Consider the following 22,844-nt stretch of genomic DNA (forward strand, 5'->3'; position numbering starts at 1 on the left):
TCCCTGGACTGACATCCCCCTCATCTGCCAAATGTGCAAACTTGTTGGGGTGTGTCAGATCAGTGCTAGCCTCCCTGGCACTCTTCCCTCTACCCCGCTTTCTAACTGTTACCCAGCTAGCTACCCACTTTCCTCAGCCTCCTCTCTGTCACCCTCCCCCTCATCTACCCCAAAGAGTGCTTGCTCGGTGAGAAGCAAACTTTTTGGCAAATTGTCAATGCCTCTCAGTGTTGCAACTTGCCCGTTTAGAGACTCCATTTGCGATTCCAAATGGGCAATTTGCTCATATCTTGAACAAAGATATACACCCTCGAATGGCTGTTCCAGGACTGCATACATCATGCAAGATGTGCACTGGACTGCCTTGTCAATTGTGCAACACATACTAAATGGGGATTACACCACAAATGCGAAAAATACAATATAATGTAGTAATAAAAAACTGGCTAATTGCAGTCCCCCACTGAATTCCCTGAATCTAAAGTCACTTAATCTTAAGTCACACACTTACACAACCACACACTTACACAACCACGCGTCGCGGTAAAACTTGCGTTATATATCTGCTTATATAAATATAAATGAAGTTCACTACACCAGCCTGGTTTGTTTTCCCTTTGGATTCAAAAAGGATGTGCTGCCTTCACTGCTGACTTTTTATAATCTCCTAATTAGACAGCCACACCCTAATTACTCACCTGTGCAACCCCTGGAGAAGGGGGGAAAAAAGTGTTATCACAGCACAATGAAGCTTGCAGAGCAGAAAGTCCCAGTGTACAATACAGTAAAATACAGCAACTCATCAATGTCCACAAATAATTTAGCTCTCAGATATTCTCTGACTTAATCTTAAGTCACACACTTGCACAACCACACACTTAATCAACCATGTGTTGCGGTCAAACTCGCGTTATATATCTGCCTATATAAATATAAATGAAGCTCACTACACCAGCCTGGTTTGTTTTCCCTCTGGATTCAAAAAAATATGCAACTGGCTAATCCCTCAAGCTGATGTTAAGAACTGAGACTTTAGCCAATGTATTCCTGTCAGGAACACATCGGAGCCCTTTTGCACCACCGTCAAGGTATCTCAGTTTGGCATGGGTTCCTACCACTAGACTACCTACGGTGTGTGAACACGGTCTGAGAGGTGCTAAGATACAACTTACAGCCTCCATAGTGAAATCACTCATGTAGTGGGAGAGATGATAAGGCTGTAAGCCACACCTATAACAGGCCATGTGACACAGGCTACCAGGTGCAACAGAATGCTACCAGCAGTACACAATGGCACATTCTAAACATACATAAAATAAAGTGGCCTAAATGGGAGGAAATGCTCAAAAACCCCAAACACTGTGGTGTGTTTATAACCGGGGGAGCAATTCCTCAGCATGTGATCCATTGCTAACGGCAATCCCCAGCAAAAATGCATACAATGGAGGATGTCCGCAGTGGACCACATGCACCACATGCACTTTATTTCAGTTATTTTTCTTGATATGTTTATAATGTGCCATTGCGTACTGCTAGTAGCATTCTGTTGCACCTGGTAGCCTGTGTCACATAGCCTGTTATAGGTGGCGCTTACAGCCTTATCTCTCCCACTACATGAGTGATTTCACTATGGAGGTATGTGGGAGCTTGGCTGTAAGTTGTATCTTAGCACCTCTCAGACCGTGTTCACACACCGTAGGTAGTCTAGTGGTAGGAACCCATGCCACACTGAGATACCTTGACGGTGGTGCAAAAGGGCTCCGATGTGTTCCTGACAGGAATACATTGGCTAAAGTCTCAGTTCTTAACATCAGCTTGAGGGATTAGCCAGTGTTGTCAGTTGCATATCATTGTAGTGCACCTTTCGCAGTGATTTATGTATTTTTATATTTGCATCCACACACTATTCCATTTTGTGTAGGATACCATTGTGGTGCATGTGGTCCGCTGCCAACATCCTCCATTGTATGCATTTTTGCTGGGGATTGCCATTAGCAACGGATCACATGTGGAGGTATTGCTCCCCCGGTTATAAACACCCCACAGTGTTTGGGGTTTTTGAGCATTTCCTCCCATTTAGGCCAGTTTATTTCAGGTATTTTGCATAATGTTTGGACCCTTGTTCAGAACAAGCTGTTGTTTTTCCTGACATTACCATTTATGTGTATAAATATGAGTGATATATGTTAATTGTTAGGTAAATTGCTGTAGGCAAAAAGATTGAGGTACAATTGATTTGGCCTCAATCAAATTTTTAAACGATTCATTAAAGTCGGATCTGAAACAAATTTCAGTATCTACTGTTTTTATTTTTTATACTTGGGAAAATATACCAAAAAGGGGAAAAAGTCTGTTAGTCACATTTTCTTAATTTTTTTAATAGCAAAATTCAACATTTTTTTTTTTATTATTATTGTACAAGCCCTTTGATGGGAAATTTTAAGTTTACATATTTTTATTGCTGATTTCTCCCTTAACTAGGGCTTGCATACAGTTTTTTCCCCCAGCTATAGGTTAAAATATAATTTTCTGAATGCACTGTACAGCTGTTTTGCAGTTACCCATTACCCTTTGATCACGATTGCTGGTCCCAGAGCAAGAAGTAGCATGGCTGCTGCCTGATCTGTATACACAGTGCTCATTGAGCACTGTGTACACAGTGATTGAGAAGACAGGGATGGTAAAAAAAAAAGGATCTGCCTTCTGATTCCTTGACAGGCAGTCTTATATCCATTACTCCTGACAAATCGGGTTGCTGTGTGTGCCACTGTGGAGGAGAAAACTTTGAGAGGGGCACATTGCCAAGCTAGTGCTGAGATCCCTTTCATTCCATAAATTTGGAATTATGTGATCCTGTTATGTCTTCATTGATGCCTGGGCAAGGTATCAGGAGAAAAATCTAGTGTCTGTGGTGATTTCAGCCAAAATATTGGACCAAAATGTGGACTAGTCTCGTCTAAAAAGCAAGCTAGAGGTGGCAAGAAGGAATTCAGAAGAACAGGGTCATAAAGAGATCTAACTTAGAGTAAGTTGAGAGTGATAGTATGTGCCTGTTTGACATTCTTTTTGGCAATGGGAAACAACTAACATTTGGGGGAAAATCATCTGTAATAGTTTTTAGTTGTAGCCATCAAATTATTGTTATATATATGGTCAGCCTTTAATATTTCTTTTTAGTGCTGGGAATTCAATCATCTTGACATCAGGGATGCTTTTATAGTGTTTGTAATTAGAGTTGAGCGAACACCTGGATGTTCGGGTTCGAGAAGTTCGGCCGAACTTCCCGGAAATGTTCAGGTTCGGGATCCGAACACGACCCAAACTTCGTCATTGAAGTCTATGGGGACCCAAACTTTTCGGCACTAAAAAGGCTGTAAAACAGCCCAGGAAAGGGCTAGAGGGCTGCAAAAGGCAGCAAAATGTAGTTAAATCCCCTGCAAACAAATGTGGATAGGGAAATGAATAAAAATAAAAATAAAATAAATAAAAATTAACCAATATCAATTGGAGAGAGGTCCCATAGCAGAGAATCAGTCTTCATGTCATAGCAGAGAATCATGCTTCACGTCACCCACCACTGGAACAGTCCATTGTCACATATTTAGGCCCAGGCACCCAGGCAGAGGAGAGAGGTCCCATAGCAGAGAATCTGGCTTCATGTCAGCAGAGAATCAGTCTTCATGTCATAGCAGAGAATCAGGCTTCATGTCACCCACCACTGGAACAGGCCACTGTCAGATATTTTTAGGCCCCGACACCCAGACAGAGGAGAGGTTCATTCAACTTTGGGTTGCCCCGCAATATAATGGTAAAATTAAAATAAAAATAGGATTGAATGAGGAAGTGCCCTGGAGTACAATAATATATGGTTAAGGGGAGGTAGTTAATGTCTAATCTGCACAAGGGATGGACAGGTCCTGTGGGATCCATGCCTGGTTAATTTTTATGAACGTCAGCTTGTCCACATTGGCTGTAGACAGGCGGCTGCGTTTGTCTGTAATGACGCCCCCTGCCGTGCTGAATACACGTTCAGACAAAACGCTGGCCGCCGGGCAGGCCAGCACCTCCAAGGCATAAAAGGCTAGCTCTGGCCACGTGGACAATTTGGAGACCCAGAAGTTGAATGGGGCCGAACCATTAGTCAGTACGTGGAGGGGTGTGCACAGGTACTGTTCCACCATGTTAGTGAAATGTTGCCTCCTGCTAACACGTTCCGTATCAGGTGGTGGTGCAGTTAGCTGTGGCGTGGTGACAAAACTTTTCCACATCTCTGCCATGCTAACCCTGCCCTCAGAGGAGCTGGCCGTGACACAGCTGCGTTGGCGACCTCTTGCTCCTCCTCTGCCTTCGCCTTGGGCTTCCACTTGTTCCCCTGTGACATTTGGGAATGCTCTCAGTAGCGCGTCTACCAACGTGCGCTTGTACTCGCGCATCTTCCTATCACGCTCCAGTGCAGGAAGTAAGGTGGGCACATTGTCTTTGTACCGTGGATCCAGCAGGGTGGCAACCCAGTACTCCGCACATGTTAAAATGTGGGCAACTATGCTGTCGTTGCACAGGCACTGCAGCATGTAGTCGCTCATGTGTGCCAGGCTGCCCAGAGGTAAGGACAAGCTGTCCTCTGTGGGAGGCGTATCGTCATCGTCCTGCGTTTCCCCCCAGCCACGCACCAGTGATGGGTCCGAGCTGCGTTGGGTGCCACCCCGCTGTGAACATGCTTCATCCTCATCCTCCTCCACCTCCTCCTCATCCTCTGCCTCCTCATCCTCCAGTAGTGGGCCCTGTCTGGCCACATTTGTACCTGCCCTCTGCTGTTGCACAAAACCTCCCTCTGAGTCACTTTGAAGAGACTGGCCTGAAAGTGCTAAAAATGACCCCTCTTCCTCCTCCTCCTCCTGGGCCACCTCCTCTTCCATCATCGCCCTAAGTGTTTTCTCAAGGAGACATAGAAGTGGTATTGTAACGCTGATAACGGCGTCATCGCCACTGGCCATGTTGGTGGAGTACTCGAAACAGCGCAACAGGGCACACAGGTCTCGCATGGAGGCCCAGTCATTCGTGGTGAAGTGGTGCTGTTTCGCAGTGCGACTGACCCGTGCGTGCTGCAGCTGAAACTCCACTATGGCCTTCTGCTGCTCGCACAGTCTGTCCAGCATGTGCAAGGTGGCGTTCCACCTGGTGGGCACGTCGCGGTGGCGGTGAGCGGGAAGGCCGAAGTTACGCTGTAGCGCAGACAGGCGAACAGCGGCAGGATGTGAATGCCGGAAGCGCGAACAGACGGCCTGCACTTTATGCAGCAGCTCTGACATGTCGGGGTAGTTGCGAATGAACTTCTGCACCACCAAATTTAGCACATGCGCCAGGCAAGGGATGTGCATCAAACCGGCTAGTCCCAGAGCTGCAACGAGATTTCGCCCATTATCGCACACCACCAGGCCGGGCTTGAGGCTCACCGGCAGCAACCACTCGTCGGTCTGTTGTTCTATACCCCGCCACAACTCCTGTGCGGTGTGGGGCCTGTCCCCCAAACATATGAGTTTCAGAATGGCCTGCTGACGTTTACCCCGGGCTGTGCTGAAGTTGGTGGTGAAGGTGTGTGGCTGACTGGATGAGCAGGTGGAAGAAGAGGAGGAGGAAGCTGAGTAGGAGGAGACAGGAGGCAAAGAATGTTGCCCTGCGATCCTTGGCAGCGGAAGGACGTGCGCCAAACAGCTCTCCGCCTGGGACCCAGCTGCCACTGCATTTACCCAGTGTGCAGTTAGGGAGATATAGCGTCCCTGGCCGTGCTTACTGGTCCACGTATCTGTGGTTAGGTGGACCTTGCCACAGATGGCGTTGCGCAGTGCACACTTGATTTTATCGGATACTTGGTTGTGCAGGGAAGGCACGGCTCTCTTGGAGAAGTAGTGGCGGCTGGGAACAACATACTGTGGGACAGCAAGCGACATGAGCTGTTTGAAGCTGTCTGTGTCCACCAGCCTAAATGACAGCATTTCATAGGCCAGTAGTTTAGAAATGCTGGCATTCAGGGCCAGGTATCGAGGGTGGCTAGGTGGGAATTTACGCTTTCTCTCAAATGTTTGTGAGATGGAGAGCTGAACGCTGCCGTGTGACATGGTTGAGATGCTTGGTGATGCAGGTGGTGGTGTTGGTGGTACATCCCATGTTTGCTGGGCGGCAGGTGCCAACGTTCCTCCAGAGGCGGAGGAAGAGGTCGAGGCGGCGGCAGCAGCAGAAGAGGCCGAGGCGGCAGCAGCAGAAGAGGTAGCAGGGGTAGCCTGAGTGACTTCCTTGTTTTTAAGGTGTTTACTCCACTGCAGTTCATGCTTTGCATGCAGGTGCCTGGGCATGCAGGTTGTGCTAAGGTTCAGAACGTTAATGCCTCGCTTCAGGCTCTGATGGCACAGCGTGCAAACCACTCGGGTCTTGTCGTCAGCACATTGTTTGAAGAAGTGCCATGCCAGGGAACTCCTTGAAGCTGCCTTTGGGGTGCTCTGTCCCAGATGGCGGCGGTCAGTAGCAGGCGGAGTCTCTTGGCGGCGGGTGTTCTGCTTTTGCCCACTGCTCCCTCTTTGTCTTTTGCTACGCTGTTGGCTCAGTCTCACCACTGCCTCTTCCTCCGAACTCTGAAAGTCAGTGGCACGACCTTCATTCCATGTGGGGTCTAGGACCTCATCGTCCCCTGCATCATCTTCATCCCTGACCTCCTGTTCAGTCTGCACACTGCAGAAAGACGCAGCAGTTGGAACCTGTGTTTCGTCATCATCAGAGACGTGCTGAGGTGGTATTCCCATGTCCTCATCATCAGGAAACATAAGTGGTTTTGCGTTAGTGCATTCTATGTCTTCCACCGCTGGGGAAGGTCTAGGTGGATGCCCCCGGGAAACCCTGCCAGCAGAGTCTTCAAACAGCATAAGAGACTGATGCATAACTTGAGGCTCAGACAGTTTCCCTGATATGCATGGGGGTGATGTGACAGACTGATGGGCTTGGTTTTCATGCGCCATCTGTGCGCTTTCTGCAGAAGACTGGGTGGGAGATAATGTGAACATGCTGGATCCACTGTCGGCCACCCAATTGACTAATGCCTGTACTGTACCTGCTCAGACCTTACCATCCTTTAGAACGGCATTGGGCCCCACCAAATATGGCTGTAAATTCTGGCGGCTACTGGGACCTGAGGTAGTTGGTACACTAGGACGTGTGGCTGTGGCAGAACGGCCATGTCCTCTCCCAGCACCAGAGGGTCCACTAACACCACCACGACCATGTCGCGTACGCGTCCCTTACTAGATGTTTTCCTCATTGTTACCGTTCACCACAATAAGAAAAATATTATTTGGCCCAATGTATTGAATTCAAATTCAGGCCTTTTTTTACAGACACCTAACACTATCTGGCTATCTATTTAGGTACCGTATTACACTAATACAGGCACAGCAGTAATGACAGATTTAGCTGAATATAAATTTGAGGCCTATTATTTAGGCGCTGGGTGACAGGTATACGTTTACGGACAGAATTAGACTTGGATCTGCACAGTAGCGTGTGTGTGAAGTTATTGAGAATTACTCTATCAGCACCTTGAATCTAATATACCCTTTTAGGGATAGATCTAAAGTAGGCCTGATACAGCAGAAACCACTAATTTAGAGAATTGCAAAATTGGGAATTTTATTTCAACCCAGAACAAAAACTGTGCTTTGACGGACACTAAATAACTTGACCAACTAAAGCAATAATGACAGATTTGGATGAATATAAATTTGAGGCCTATTTTTTAGGCGCTGGGTGACAGGTATACGTTTACACACAGAATTAGACTTGGAATTGCACTGTAGCGTGTGTATGAAGTTATTGAGAATAACCCTATCTGCACCTTGAATCTTATATACCCTTTTAGGGATAGATTTAAAGTAGGCCTGATACAGCAGAAACCACTAATTTAGAGAATTGCAAAATTGGGAATTGTATTTCAACCCAGAACAAAAACTGTGCTTTGACGGACACTAAATAACTTGAACAACTAAAGCAATAATGACAGATTTGGATGAATATAAATTTGAGGCCTATTTTTTAGGCGCTGGGTGACAGGTATACGTTCACAAACAGAATTAGACTTGGAATTGCACTGTAGCGTGTGTGTGAAGTTATTGAGAATAACTTGGTGACAGGCTCAGCTTGACCCTGATGTAGGATATAGCCAAAAAATTACCACACTATTGATGGTTAAATGCACTTGGTGACAGGCTCAGCTTGCCCCTGATGTAGTATATGGCCAAAAAATAACCACACTATTGATGGTTAAATGCACTTGGTGACAGGCTCAGCTTGACCCTGATGTAGGATATAGCCAAAAAATAACCACACTATTGATGGTTAAATGCACTTGGTGACAGGCTCAGCTTGCCCCTGATGTAGTATATGGCCAAAAAATAACCACACTATTGATGGTTAAATGCACTTGATGACAGCTTGACCTTGATGTAGGATATAGCCAAAAAATAACCACACTATTCATGGTTAAATGCACTTGGTGACAGGCTCAGCTTGCCCCTGATGTAGTATATGGCCAAAAAATAACCACACTATTGATGGTTAAATGCACTTGATGACAGCTTGACCCTGATGTAGGATATAGCAAAACATAACCACACTATTGATGGTTAAATGCACTTGGTGGCAGCTTGTGCTGGCGCACCACAAGACACAAAATGGCCGCCAATCAACCCAGAAAAAGTGACTGAAAAACGCTCTGGGCAGCCTAAAAACAGTGAGCAATTGAATAGCAGCAGTTCAATGATCCACAGCTGTAGATCGATCACTGAATGAAGTCTTTTGGAGGAGTTAATCCCTGCCTAATCTCGCCCTAACGTCGCAGCTGCAACCTCTCCCTACACTTGTATCAGCAGAGTGACGTGCAGCGCTACGCGACCCAAGCTTATATAGAGGCTGGGTCACATGCTGCACTGGCCAATCACAGCCATGCCAATAGTAGGCATGGCTGTGACGGCCTCTTGGGGCAAGTAGTATGACGCTTGTTGATTGGCTGCTTTGCAGCCTTTCAAAAAGCGCCAAGAAAGCGCCGAACACCGAACCCGAACCCGGACTTTTACGGAAAATGTTCGGGTTTGGGTCCGTGTCATGGACACCCCAAAATTCGGTACGAACCCGAATGTTACGACACTCACCGCCAGGTAGATGAAGCCGCCGTTTAGTGAATAAGCCCCTTTCTCCAGAAATGCAGTTTTTAATCCAGCCGATCGTCAAACTCCCGAATGGAGCATACGAAGTGGCAACTTCCGATCAGCAATTCAGTCGAACTCCTTACACAGCTAGCAATATACGAAAGCGCTGTCCCAATAATAAATCCCTCCACAAACGAGACCAAGCTCCGTCTTGAAAGTCAAACAGGAATCAATTTTATTGAGGGCTACCCGCCCGTATTTATGCAGGTCTCCATCTGGTGGACACGCCCCTAGGGGACCAGAATGGAGACTGACACAGGACAGACATGCAGCACTACAGAGACAATACATCCCCCACAATGCATCATGGTCTCATCCTCTCTGCCCTGGAGACCTGAGGAGTAATCCCATTATCTCTCAAGACAGAGGGTAACCACAATACACATGTGGGGACAACAGAACAGACATCACCATTTAAACATACAATGTCACAACCCTTTTCAATACACAGACATTTAACATCCCACAATGGCACGAATTAGACCAGGAGTTCAAGTTAGTTTAAGTCCTTTGTGAACAATGAGGCCATTTGGGTTAACTAGCAGCACACTCTTCTCCTGGGTGGCCGTCCGTTCAGTAGTTCCAATCGGTATTTGGGGAAACACACAAACAGGGGCATACGGGCAGGAAATCCAGCGAAATAAAGGCAAACAGACGAACTAGCAATATAGGTCTATACAGATGGATCTGTCACACGGCTCCCCCCTTGTGGGACACTCCGGCAGACCCGGCTTGACCCTTTAGCGGGTCAACTTGGGGCTGACCGGACTAGGAGGTAGCAAGAACGTCGGTTTGCCGGGACAATCCATCTGCATTCCCATTCTGCTTACCGGGTCGGTAGCTGATGGTGAAGTTATACGGTTGTAAAGCTAAACTCCACCGCAGCAGTCTACCATTGTCTCCTGAGACCCGGTTAAGCCAGACAAGGGGATTGTGGTCCGTCACAAGGGAAAATTCCTGTCCATACAAATAAGGGCTTACTTTTTTAATGCCCAGACCAGGGCCAAGCATTCCTTCTCCACTGCCGCATAACTCACTTCTCGGGGTAACAGCTTCCTACTGAGATATGCGACAGGGTGCTCTCCTCCATCTTCCCCGACCTGGCTCAGCACAGCCCCCAGTCCATACATGGAAGCATCTGTATGGACGAGAAAACGTTTGCTAGGGACTGGGGCAGCCAGGACAGGGGCATTTACAAGAACCTGTTTGAGTGCTTGAAACGTAGCTTCACAAGCCGGAGACCACAGGACCTGCTTAGGGAGATTTTTCTTAGTCAGGTCAGTCAGGGGCTTAGCAATAGTGCTGTAGTCTGGGACAAAGCGTCTGTAATACCCTGCTGTCCCTAGGAAGGCTAACACCTGGGTCTTAGTGACAGGTGTGGGCCAGTTAGCTACTGCCTCTATCTTAGCCGGCTCCAGTCTCTGGCTCCCACACCCCACTCTGTGACCCAGGTATTGCACTTCAGCCATGCCTAGATGGCACTTCTCTGGCTTCAATGTCAGGCCAGCAGCCCGAATTTTGTCCAAAACTACCCCTACATGTACTAGGTGTTCCTCCCAGGACCCACTGTAGATCGCAATGTCATCCAGGTATGCACACGCAAATTCCTGGAATCCATCGAGAAGTCTATCCACCATACGCTGAAAGGTAGCCGGGGCATTCTTCATCCCAAATGGCATGACCTTAAATTGGTACAAGCCAAATGAAGTGACGAAGGCCGACTTGGGTATAGCATCCTCGGCCAGGGGAATCTGCCAATAGCCTTTACACAGGTCTATGGTGGTCAGATAGCGTCCCCTGGCAATACGATCTAATAATTCGTCTACCCGGGGCATCGGGTAGGCGTCAGTGGTGGTCCGCTCGTTGAGCCGCCTGTAGTCTACACAGAACCGCGTGGTCCCATCTTTCTTAGGCACCAGGACTACAGGCGAAGCCCAAGGACTATCGGAGTGTTCGATGACCCCAAGCTGGGTCATCTCCTGTATCTCCTTCAGCATTCCTTCTCGGACTGCTTCAGGGATACGATAAGGGGGCTGTCGCAGGGGGTTCTGTCCAGGGGTCTCTACCTTATGTACAGTTAGGGTAGTGTAGCCAGGCTCTTGGGAGAACGTCGCCTGCTTCTCCCACAGAAGCTGTCTTGCCTGTCCCTTCTCTGTGGGGCTTAATCTATCCCCTAGCTGTACAAGACTAGTAAGGTCAGTCTGGGAGTCCCTCTCTAACAAATCGGGTAAGGGTAAACTCTCTGTATCGTCCGCAGCAGGGGCACATACTGCAGCGACATCCTCCGGTCTCTCCTGATACTCCTTTAGCATGTTCACATGAAAGGATCGCTGGATCCTCTCATCTGAACAGCTGGCTATGAGGTAGGTAGTATCACACACCTGAGCTACCACCTTATACGGGCCCTGCCAAGATGCTTGCATCTTGTTCGCCTTCACAGGTTTGAGCACTAGCACTTTCTGCCCAACCTGGAAGACTCGCTGCCGGGCACCCCGATCGTACCATCTCTTCTGTCTCCCCTGGGCCACCTGGAGATTCTCTCTTACCATCAGGGACAGTTTCTCCATGCGGTCCCGGAGTTCCAGGACATACGGTACTATGGGGGTCCCTTCCTGCTCTGTCTCCCCCTCCCAGTGGCCTCTAATGAGATCTAGGGGTCCGCGGACCCTCCTCCCATAGAGCAACTCAAAGGGGGAGAACCCAGTAGATTCCTGGGGCACCTCTCTGTAAGAAAACAACAGATGAGGCAGGAATCGCTCCCAGTCTCTGCAAGTGTCAGAAAAGGTCCTCAACATCTGTTTGAGGGTGCCGTTAAATCGCTCGCAGAGGCCGTTAGTCTGTGGATGGTACGGGGAACTAAGTATCGGTTTAATGCCGCACACCCTCCACAGTTGCTGGGTGAGCACAGCGGTAAATTGGGTTCCCTGGTCAGAGAGAATCTCCTTAGGGAACCCGACCCTAGTAAAAATTCTAACCAGGGCATCAGCAACTGTCTCTGCCTCTATATTAGACAGCGCTACTGCCTCTGGATAGCGAGTGGCATAGTCCACCACGGTGAGAATATACTTCTTACCGGATGGACTAGCCCTGGCCAGTGGACCCACAATGTCAACGGCTATGCGGGCAAAGGGCTCCCCAATGATAGGCATAGACATAAGCCTAGCTCTTGGGTGGTCCCCCCGCTTTCCTACCCGTTGACAAGTGTCACACGTACTACAATATATCCGCACAGCCTGATTAAAATTTGGCCAAAAGAAGTTCTGCATGATCCTATAGGCTGTGCGGCGGGACCCTAGATGTCCGGCTAATGGAACATCATGCCCTATCCGCAGAATCTCCTGCCGGTATTTTGCGGGCACCACCAGCTGTCGATTCGGCGGATGGGCAACACTTTTCTGGGACGGTTTAGGGATCCTATATAACCTGTCCCCCACCCATTCATACCGCTCCCCATCTACTCCTACCTCTCCAGTATCTGCTCTGTCTCTATACTTCTGGAGAGTCGGATCTGCCTGAGTTTCCCTCCCAAACTCCTCTGGGGAATCCCAGCTAGCAAAGGTCTGTCCTAGGGTATCAGTCGGGGAATCGGGTCTTACCTGGGTCTCAGCAGCAGGTGGGCTGGTTCCAGCAGCACGGGTCTGGGCCCGGGTAGTCACTGGGTTGACATCAGCAGGTCCCATTGGAGCATAAGCATAAACCAAAGGGGCCAGGTCATTCCCGAGCAAGACATCAGCAGGCAAGTCTTTCATAACCCCCACATTCACATGTCCAGAGCCCACTCCCCAATCCAAATGAACCCGGGCAACAGGTAGAAGGAACACGGCGCCTCCTGCTACCCTCACTGCCACAGTATTTCCAGTGTGTTGGTGTTCCGAAACAAGGTTCTTTTGGAGCAGGGTCATAGTGGCTCCGGTGTCTCTCAGACCAGTGACCACTTTGCCATTTAGTCTAACGGTCTGCCTGTGTTGCTGCCGGTTATCCTGCTGGGCTGCTTGTACTGGATCCGCCTCATGTAGTATACCCCAAAATTCCTCCTGCTCAAGACAGTGAGTGGAAGACTGGGGTGGCTGCTGATGTCCGCCGGCTGGTTTTCTCCACGACTGCGCTTGGTTGTTATTGTTCAATGGGCACTCCGGTCTCTTGTGCCCCAACTGTTTGCACCCATAGCACCGGATAGGCTAAGAGTAATCCCGGGCGTTGAACCGAGCTGGCTGAACATAATTGTTCGCTGGTGGTATTGTGGGGGTGCGTTGCGCTGGGGGGTGATACACAGTAGTGGTTGGAGGTGCTGCCGGTTTGTACTCCACTCGGGTAGGGACCTTGGCTGCTGTCTGGTCTAGCCTTCGTGCATCTGTGTATTCATTGGCCAGACGAGCAGCTTCAGGTAAGGTAGCGGGTTTGCGGTCCCTAACCCACTCTCTGACTCCTGCTGGTAACCGATCAAAGCAGTGCTCCAACAAAAATACTTGCAGCACCTCTTCTCCAGTTACCGCTTGACACCCTGCCATCCAGTGGGCTGCGGTGCGGTGTACCCTGCATGCCCACTCCACATAAGAATCACCAGCCTGCTTGTTAGTGTCCCGGAATCGCCGCCGGTACGCCTCAGGGGTGACAGCGTATCTTAGCAAAAGGGCATCTTTTACTGCCCGGTAACTTGTAAGTTCCTCCTCTGGGATGGCCCGAAAAGCCTCACTGGCCCGGCCGGATAATTTCCCAGAGAGGATAGTGACCCATTCCTCTGTGGGTACCTGGTGTAAGGCACACTGCCTTTCAAAATCGGCCAGGAACCCGTCAATCTCTCCCTCCGTTTCCACAAAATGTCTAAATGCAGCAAAAGGTACCTTTCTCCTTCCATTATAATTATGGGGTACCTCTGCTGCTGCAGCTCCTCTTCCCTGGAGCGCCTGTTGTGCTGCTACTGCTGCTTGCACCTGGATCACAATATCTGCTGCAGGGTTGGGGCCAAGGTGTGCCAGCCTTATCTGGACTGCCCGGTTAAATTGTACCTCCTCGGGTGTTAAATCCAGTATGCCAGGCACATTAGCTGTCTCCGTTCCCTGTGATGCATCCATCTCCAATAATATTGAAATAATCTCTCTCTTCTTGAGATTACTCGCTGATCGTCCTCTGCGTTCCAATATATCTTTAAGGGTAGCATGCCTTAATTCCTCATACTGCATTTCCACTCTGGGATTTGTAGCTGGCCTTCTGGGCGGTGGGATTCATCCCACTGCTGCCACCAATTGTTACGACACTCACCGCCAGGTAGATGAAGCCGCCGTTTAGTGAATAAGCCCCTTTCTCCAGAAATGCAGTTTTTAATCCAGCCGATCGTCAAACTCCCGAATGGAGCATACGAAGTGGCAACTCCCGATCAGCAATTCAGTCGAACTCCTTACACAGCTAGCAATATACGAAAGCGCTGTCCCAATAATAAATCCCTCCACAAACGAGACCAAGCTCCGTCTTGAAAGTCAAACAGGAATCAATTTTATTGAGGGCTACCCGCCCGTATTTATGCAGGTCTCCATCTGGTGGACACGCCCCTAGGGGACCAGAATGGAGACTGACACAGGACAGACATGCAGCACTACAGAGACAATACATCCCCCACAATGCATCATGGTCTCATCCTCTCTGCCCTGGAGACCTGAGGAGTAATCCCATTATCTCTCAAGACAGAGGGTAACCACAATACACATGTGGGGACAACAGAACAGACATCACCATTTAAACATACAATGTCACAACCCTTTTCAATACACAGACATTTAACATCCCACAATGGCACGAATTAGACCAGGAGTTCAAGTTAGTTTAAGTCCTTTGTGAACAATGAGGCCATTTGGGTTAACTAGCAGCACACTCTTCTCCTGGGTGGCCGTCCGTTCAGTAGTTCCAATCGGTATTTGGGGAAACACACAAACAGGGGCATACGGGCAGGAAATCCAGCGAAATAAAGGCAAACAGACGAACCAGCAATATAGGTCTATACAGATGGATCTGTCACACCGAACTATAGAGTTCGGGTTCGCTCATCCCTATTTGTAATACATTTTTCAAAATGAAAATAATGCAAATTCTGTTTTCTATTCAGCCATTTCAATAGTAGCACTTCTCATCTGTCCATGTTTGCATTAGAATCCTTAACAATTTAATGTCCTTGCAATTTCCCAAAATGTGATGGCTATTTTGTGTAATTATGACTTTATGCGTATAATTTCATTTTCTATAGGTAAATATTGATCACAGAACAAGAGAGCTGATCTCCCAGAAAATATCACAGCCAACAGTTAATTGCTTTGATGATGCTCAACAACTTATCGTGTGTCTTATGGCAAAGGACTCATTTCCACGTTTTTTACGGTCAGAGCATTATAAGGAGCTGGTGAAAAAGCAACAAAATAACGGACAAAAAAGGTGGCTCTCCTTTTAGTAGACTGCAATAGCGAAAAGTAGTAAAGATGTCTACAGTTTACATAACTTCATTTAATAGCTTTCTTGATTGTAACACTCACTGAATACTGAAATAAATGGAATGGATTTTACATGAGAAAGAGTTGTTTAATTGACATACTACAATTCATTCCTGTTTATGATTCTTCATAGGACCCATGCACAAATGTTTAATGTCACCTTAAAGGGGTTCTCTGGGCCTTGACTAAATTATTTGTTGCTGTTAACCTGCAGAGAAAAAAGTTTTGGCAGTACTTGCTATTCTGTCGCACCGCCGATTCCGCAACCTTGACTGCAATTGAGTAAGCCAGATACTGTAGCCTCTTTTACTGCAATCTCAACTGGATGTGCTCCTGTGACCAAAACAAAATACAGAAGCAGTACCACAACATATGAATAAAGTTCACAGCATCCAATAGTCTCACATAGCTTCTTTATTCAAAACATGATCCAACATGACAGGAAATGCAAAGTTTTGACCCTTAGAGGTCTTTGTCAAACATATAAAAACATATGCACATATGTATATAATATATAGACCAGGGATCAGCAACCTCCGGCACTCCAGCTGTTCTGAAACTACAACTTCCAGAATTTTCCTTTCACTTCTGGGGGAGTTACAAGAACAGCCAAGTAAGTTTGCTGGGAGTTGTAGTTCAGCTGGTGTGTCGAAGGTTGCTGATCTCTGATATAGACCATAGCAGTTAACTGATGAACCAATCAAGTGTAGGGGCAGAGCTTGCAGCCCTTGTAGCGATGGCATCCTATATTCAAATCCGACCAAGGACAATGTGTTTTCCTGGCTTTCAGGTTTCCTTCTTCGCTCCAAAGGGATACTGGGGACAGTGTGATGCTAATGTCTGTAAACCATGTGAATATCTCAGTGCTATGTAAGTGAGTAAAATTAATAAATAAAGTCTCTCTCTGACTTCAATCTATATAACCGATCTCCAGAGATAATAAATGCATAAAGCACTGCTGATTCCTCGGCTGTGATCAAGTAACTGCCAGACTGGCTGCAGGCTCTTCCTCTGCAGTCGCAACTGGATGTGCTCCTGTGAATTAATATCCCCCGATTGGGATCGGGCTCATTATGGCTTCATGGCATGTGTTCAGGCGTTTGTAAAAATCTAATGCAACGTCCAGTCATCTAGGAAACACGCTTAGGTAAGAAATCTTCACTATGGCTCAAAGGTGTCTATCTCACTAGCTCTACACTTACACAGAATCTATCTGAATGTCACATCTCCTGGGAAACAAAAAGACTCATAACTCACTACCGCTACCAAAATGAAGCTCATATTTAATCACAATAAACTAATATTCACAATCAATTTATCTACCGTATTTTCCAGCGTATAAGACGACTTTCTAACACTAGAAATTATTTTCAAAAGTCGGGGGTCGTCCTATACGCCGGGTATACTCAGATCCGATGGTATATTCTAACCCCCAGGCGTTCCCATGGTGACAGGGACGCTTGCCTGGGGGTTAGAATATACAGGGACCCGCGGCTCAGAGGAGTATACATTTATTAACTGTAATTCGTAACTTTAACTTTAAATCAGCGCTCATCTCTTTACTAGGGTACCTTACTCTCAGCTCCGGTAACAAGCAGTGCGGGCGGCGCTCACTCACTAGGCGGCGCAGGCGTGTGCGCCGCCCGCACTGCCTGTTATCGGAGCTGAGAGTAAGGTACCCTAGTAAAGAGATGAGCGCTGATTTAAAGTTAAAGTTACGGATTACAGTTAATAAATGTATACTCCTCTGAGCGGCGGGGAGGGGGATCTGTGGATGGCACATGGGGAGGGGGATCTGTGGATGGCACATGGGGAGGGGGATCTGTGAATGGCACATGGGGAGGGGGATCTGTGGATGGCACATGGGGAGGGGGATCTGTGGATGACACATGGGGAGGGGGATCTGTGGATGGCACTGTTATGGGAGGGGGATCTGTGGATGGCACTGTTATGGGGAGGGGGATCTGTGGATGGCACTGTTAAGGGGGATCTGTGGATGGCACTGTGGATGGCATAACAGTGCCATCTACAGATCCCCCTCCTCATAACAGTGCCATCCACAGATCCCTCTCCTCATAACAGTGCCATCCACAGATCCCTCTCCTCATAACAGTGCCATCCACAGATCCCTCTCCTCATAACAGTGCCATCCACAGATCCCAGTCAGTTCCCTGGACTGGAGAAGATCGTCTTGAGGACAGGGAGGGCTGGGCATTCAGGGGTAGTCTTATACGGCGAGTATAGCCCAAGCCCTATATTTTTAATGGAAAAGTTGGGAGTCGTCTTATACGCCCAGTCGTCTTATACGCCGGAATATACGGTATGGATGCATGTCCTAGTGTCTAGAGGTGGACTATCTACATGACCATAACCCCACTTACAAAGAGAACAAAGGGAGGGCAGGTGGAAAAAAGTCAAGCAAAAAGGGCATAGGGGGTAATTTACTAAGCTGAAATAACCCTATTCAATAACCCTATAACCATATCTGAGGCATAGATGGTGGCACAATGGTTAGTTGTGTCGCTATCTGTGACTTTTCCCCACTCAGTTCTAAAATGCCGGTCTTAATAAATGTGCAACATAGTATATGCAAAGTCAACAGAGGTAAAGCCGTATCTAAAACATTAGGTCTCACCATTAAACCAATAATAGTCCCATCCAAAGGTGTGCTGAGACACACGTCACAATCACTGCACACTCGAAGCTCAACCACCGCTCAGATGTCCCTGCCCAGAGTGATGGTGCTCATGTGGCTCATTACAATGAAACGAAAACAATACAAATATAAAGTAACACAATCCATGCTCCAGATATTGACACCAAAGGTATTTACATGCAGGGCAGGTGCAAGGATTTTTGCCAACACAAGCAAAGCTACATTTTGGCGCCAAACCCCCCCCCCCCCCAAGGCGCACCGGCCCATAAGACGCACCTAGGTTTTAGAGGAGGATCATAAGAAAAAAATATTTTTCATTGCACCTCAGGTCAGACCAGCAATCAGACCCCCAATGTTAATCAGAACTCAGATCAGACCCCCAATGCCTCAGATCAGCCCCCATGTCAGCCATCATGTCCCCATGTCAGCCATCATGCTCCCATGACAGCCATCATGCCCCCATGACAGCCATCATGCTCCCATGTCAGGCATCATGCCCCCATGTCATCCATCATGCCCCCATGTCAGCCATCATGCCCGCCATCAATCATGCCCACCCATGTCAGCCATCAGCGCAAATAAAATAAAATAACTTACCTCTCCTGCTCCTGGACGCCGGTACTCCTCACCACCAGCACTCTCTCTCTCTTTTTCCTTGTTCTCGGCTATCAGCTGTGAAGGCTGCGCACAGTGAGGACACATGGTGAGCAGCCCTTTACAGCAGACAGCCGAGCGGAGGATCAGGAAGCGGTGAGTACAGATCCTTCACCGCTTCCCGGTCCTCCGGTACTAATGAAATGCTTCCAAAATGGAAGCGCTTCATTAGTATGCGCCCCATAAAACCCAGGGGCGAAAAATACAGGGTATTTAAAAAGAATAAAAAAAGTTTAATTTTTTCCGCCTCCCCCGTCTCTGTGCCCTAAGGCAGTCGCTTGGTCTGCTTTATTATAACACCGGCCCTGTTTACATGCTTCATGCCACAAGAACAGACCTGCATCCTACATAACGTGGCCAGAATGAAGCACTTTCATAATTTAAGTGACAGCCATGCCACGCATGTGGACATCTGCGCTACAACGGACGACACCCGTAGTCATAGGTGTATCACTCCTGTGCACTATGAGACAAAAGTATGCAACGGCATGCATATCCTCAACTTACATATTGTCAGTGCCATTTACTGGACTAATTGACTCCCTACCCCAATCTAAAACCAAACCATTGCATCCCACCCTTTTACAAATGAAAAAAAAAAGTTCTGAATTCCAATTACAAGCTGATAGCAGTATCTTCACTCAATTTGCAAAGATGGTTAAAAACAAATTAAAAGGTATTAAATAGCAAATTAATGTCATATAGTTCTACATAGATGCATACCTCCCAACTTTTAAAAAGAATAGGACATGTTCGATCTTTTTTGCGGGGCCGCGGATCGAAACAACGGATGCGGACAGCACACGGAACGGATGCAGATTCATTCATACAGTCGTCTGAATGAGCCCTAGGTATAAACATATATGACAAAATGTCTACTGCAGCTTCATTGAACGTGTCCACCTAGTGTTCCCGCTGGAGCTTGGAGCCAGGGCGTACATAGAAATCACTGGGCACCATAGCAAGAATCTAAATTGGGCCCCCATTCCCCTTTTATAGCACATCCATCCCACTACCCATTCCAGGCCTCTCCCTTTATTCCATGAACTATGCTTGCTGCTGCGTTTTATAATGTATGCCATCAAAAGAGGTATAATAGATGCAGTGTGTACAGATGTATAGCATATACAGCAGTGTACTGTTATGTGAGGTACGAGGTAAAATAGATGCAGTGTGTACTGGCATATAGAATATACCAGGGGCGTAACGATCGCGGTCGCAGGGAGTGCGACTGCGACCGGGCCCGGCGGGGGGAGGGGGCCCGCTGTACTAACATGTAATGAAGCGCTGTGAAGGGGCCCGGCATGAAGTACAGTGACAATGCCGGGCCCCGTCAGGGCGCTCCATTACATGTTTAATATGAGGCAAGGTGGGGGAGGTTTGCGCAGAGGGGGTGGGAGGAAGAGGGAGGACGCGCGCACTCACTCACATACACTCGGCCCGGCAGTTCTTGTCACTGCCGGGCTGTCTCCAGATCATCAGTGAAGCAGGAGCTCTAGCGCTCCCTCTGCTGGCCGCACATCGGGCTGCTGGCTGTGGGAGGAGCTCTGAAGGCCCGGGAAACTGCCTTTAGTACAGCCAGCAGCGCGATGTGAGTGTGGCAGTGAAACATCAGGGAAGAGGGTAAGTATGTGTTTTTTTTTTATTTTCCTAACACTGCAGACTGGGGGCAAAGGGGAAGGGGGGGGGGGGTTGATGGGCACAACAGGGGGGGGGGTTGATGGGCACAACTAGAGTGAGGGGGCACAAAAGTGGGCATCTCTACTGAGGGGGCACCTAATCTGCCATAACTACTGTGAGGGGGGCACATAATCTGGCATAACCACTGTGAGGGGCACATATGTGGGCATATTTAATGTGAGGGGCACATAATATGGCATAACCACTGTAGGGGGCACATATCTGGTCATAACTACTGTGAGGGGCACATAGTCTGGCATAACTACTGTGAGGGGGAACATATCTGGCCATATCCACTGTGAGGGGCACATATCTGGGCATAACTACTGTGAGTGGGCACATATCTGGGCATAACCACTGTGAGCGGGCACATATCTGGGCATATCCACTGTGAGGGGCACATATCTGGGCATATCCACTGTGAGGGGCACATATCTGGCATAAATACCGTGAGGGGGCATATATTTGGCATAACTACTGTTAGGGGGCACATATTTGGCATAACTACTGTGAGGGGCACATATCTGGGCATAACTACTGTGACAGGAACAAAGGTGGGCATAACTGCTGTGAGGGGCCACAAGAAGGACATAACTTTTGTGAAGGGACCACAAGGTGGGCTTAATTACTGTGAAAGGCCACAAGATGGGCATTACTACTGTGAGGGGCCACAATGTGGACATTAGTACTGTGTGGTAGCACTTAGGGGAAATGTCCTAAATTACCCTGCTATACATTGGCATAGCTCAGTCTACCAGGCCAGCAGAGCGCCCCCAGCTGGTAGTTTCACAGGGGTAGTCACCATCCCTTCCTTATGTGATTATTCTTTTTTTTTCTATCACCACAGGGACCTTGTTCTGGATCCAGCGGACATCACACCGACGCCAGCGACACCCTGGATGAGGTAGGACCAGATTTTATTAGGATTGGGTGAGTGTAGCCATGCATTGGGCTCTTTCACACGAGCGGATCCCGTGTGGCTAATCTGCTGTGTGAAAGAGAGCCAAGCCCCGCTCCGGACAGCAGAGACACCGAGCAGTAACATGATTGATAATGCTCCATGCCTCTCTATGATCGTTTTGCTACAAAATCACGGTGACCACTTTATCTCCCTGTGATTTTTTAGTAAAAAGGTCACAGAGAGGCACGGAGCATTATCAATCGCGTTACTGCTCCGTGTCTCTGCTGTCCGGAATGGGGCTTGGCCCTCATTCACGCAGCGGACTAGCCACACGGGAAAGCCATTAGTAAGAAAATCTGCCGCTTCTTTATAAAAATCGGGGGGTAGGGGGGCCCCGATACAAAGTTTGCACTGGGGCCCATAACACTCTAGTTACGCCACTGGAATATACCATAGCGGGGCGGACACAGACAGCAGAGGGCCCCTGTGCAAAGAATGTGCCTGGGCCCCCTCCCCTCCAAGCCAAGTTCTCAACATAACCAATTCCGTCCTAACATTACTTATAGCAATACAATATATACAGTGTCACTGTGATTTTGTAGTAAAAAGATCACAGAGAGGCACGGAGCATTATCAATCATATTACTTCTCAGTGTCTCTGTTGTCCGGAGCGGAGCTTGGCTCTCTTTTACGCAGCAGACTACCCGCACGTGATCCGCTCATGTGAAAGAGCCCTAAGCCCAATGCATGGCTACACTCACCCAGTCCTAATAAAATCTGGTCCTATCTCATCCAGGGTGTCACTGGCGTCGGCGCGATGTCTGCTGGATCCAGAACAACATTCCAATTTGTATAGCAGGGTAATCAAGTGCTACCATACAGTACTAATGCACACATTGTGGCCCCTTACAGTAATTAAGCCGTCAAAATAGTTATGTCCTCCTTGTGGCCCCTCACAGCAGTTATACCCAGATATGTGCCCCCTCACAGTCGTTATGCCCAGATATGTGCCCCTCACAGTAGTTATGCCCAGATATGTGCCTCCCTCACAGTAGTTATGCCCAGATATGTGCCTACCTCACAGTCATTATGCCAGATATGTGCCCCCTCAGTCTTTATGCCCAGATATGTGCCCCTCACAGTAGTTATGCCCAGATATGTGCCTCCCTCACAGTAGTTATGTCCAGATATGTGCCTCCCTCACAGTCGATATGCCCAGATATGTGCCT

General features: G+C 48.1%; 1 protein-coding gene across 1 annotated transcript in view; it reads left to right on the top strand.

Moving 5' to 3' along the window:
• RGS21 (regulator of G protein signaling 21) overlaps positions 1–15,684 on the top strand; it is a 101,230-nt gene extending 85,546 nt beyond the window's left edge. Inside the window, exon 3 of the mRNA XM_040408768.1 lies at positions 15,484–15,684. Coding sequence (XP_040264702.1) covers positions 15,484–15,684 — 201 coding nt within the window. The remainder of the gene's footprint in view (positions 1–15,483) is intronic.
• Positions 15,685–22,844: the final 7,160 nt, after the last annotated feature.

This window comes from Bufo bufo, chromosome 9, assembly GCF_905171765.1.
Source record: "Bufo bufo chromosome 9, aBufBuf1.1, whole genome shotgun sequence".
Classification (NCBI taxonomy): Eukaryota; Metazoa; Chordata; class Amphibia; order Anura; family Bufonidae; genus Bufo; species Bufo bufo.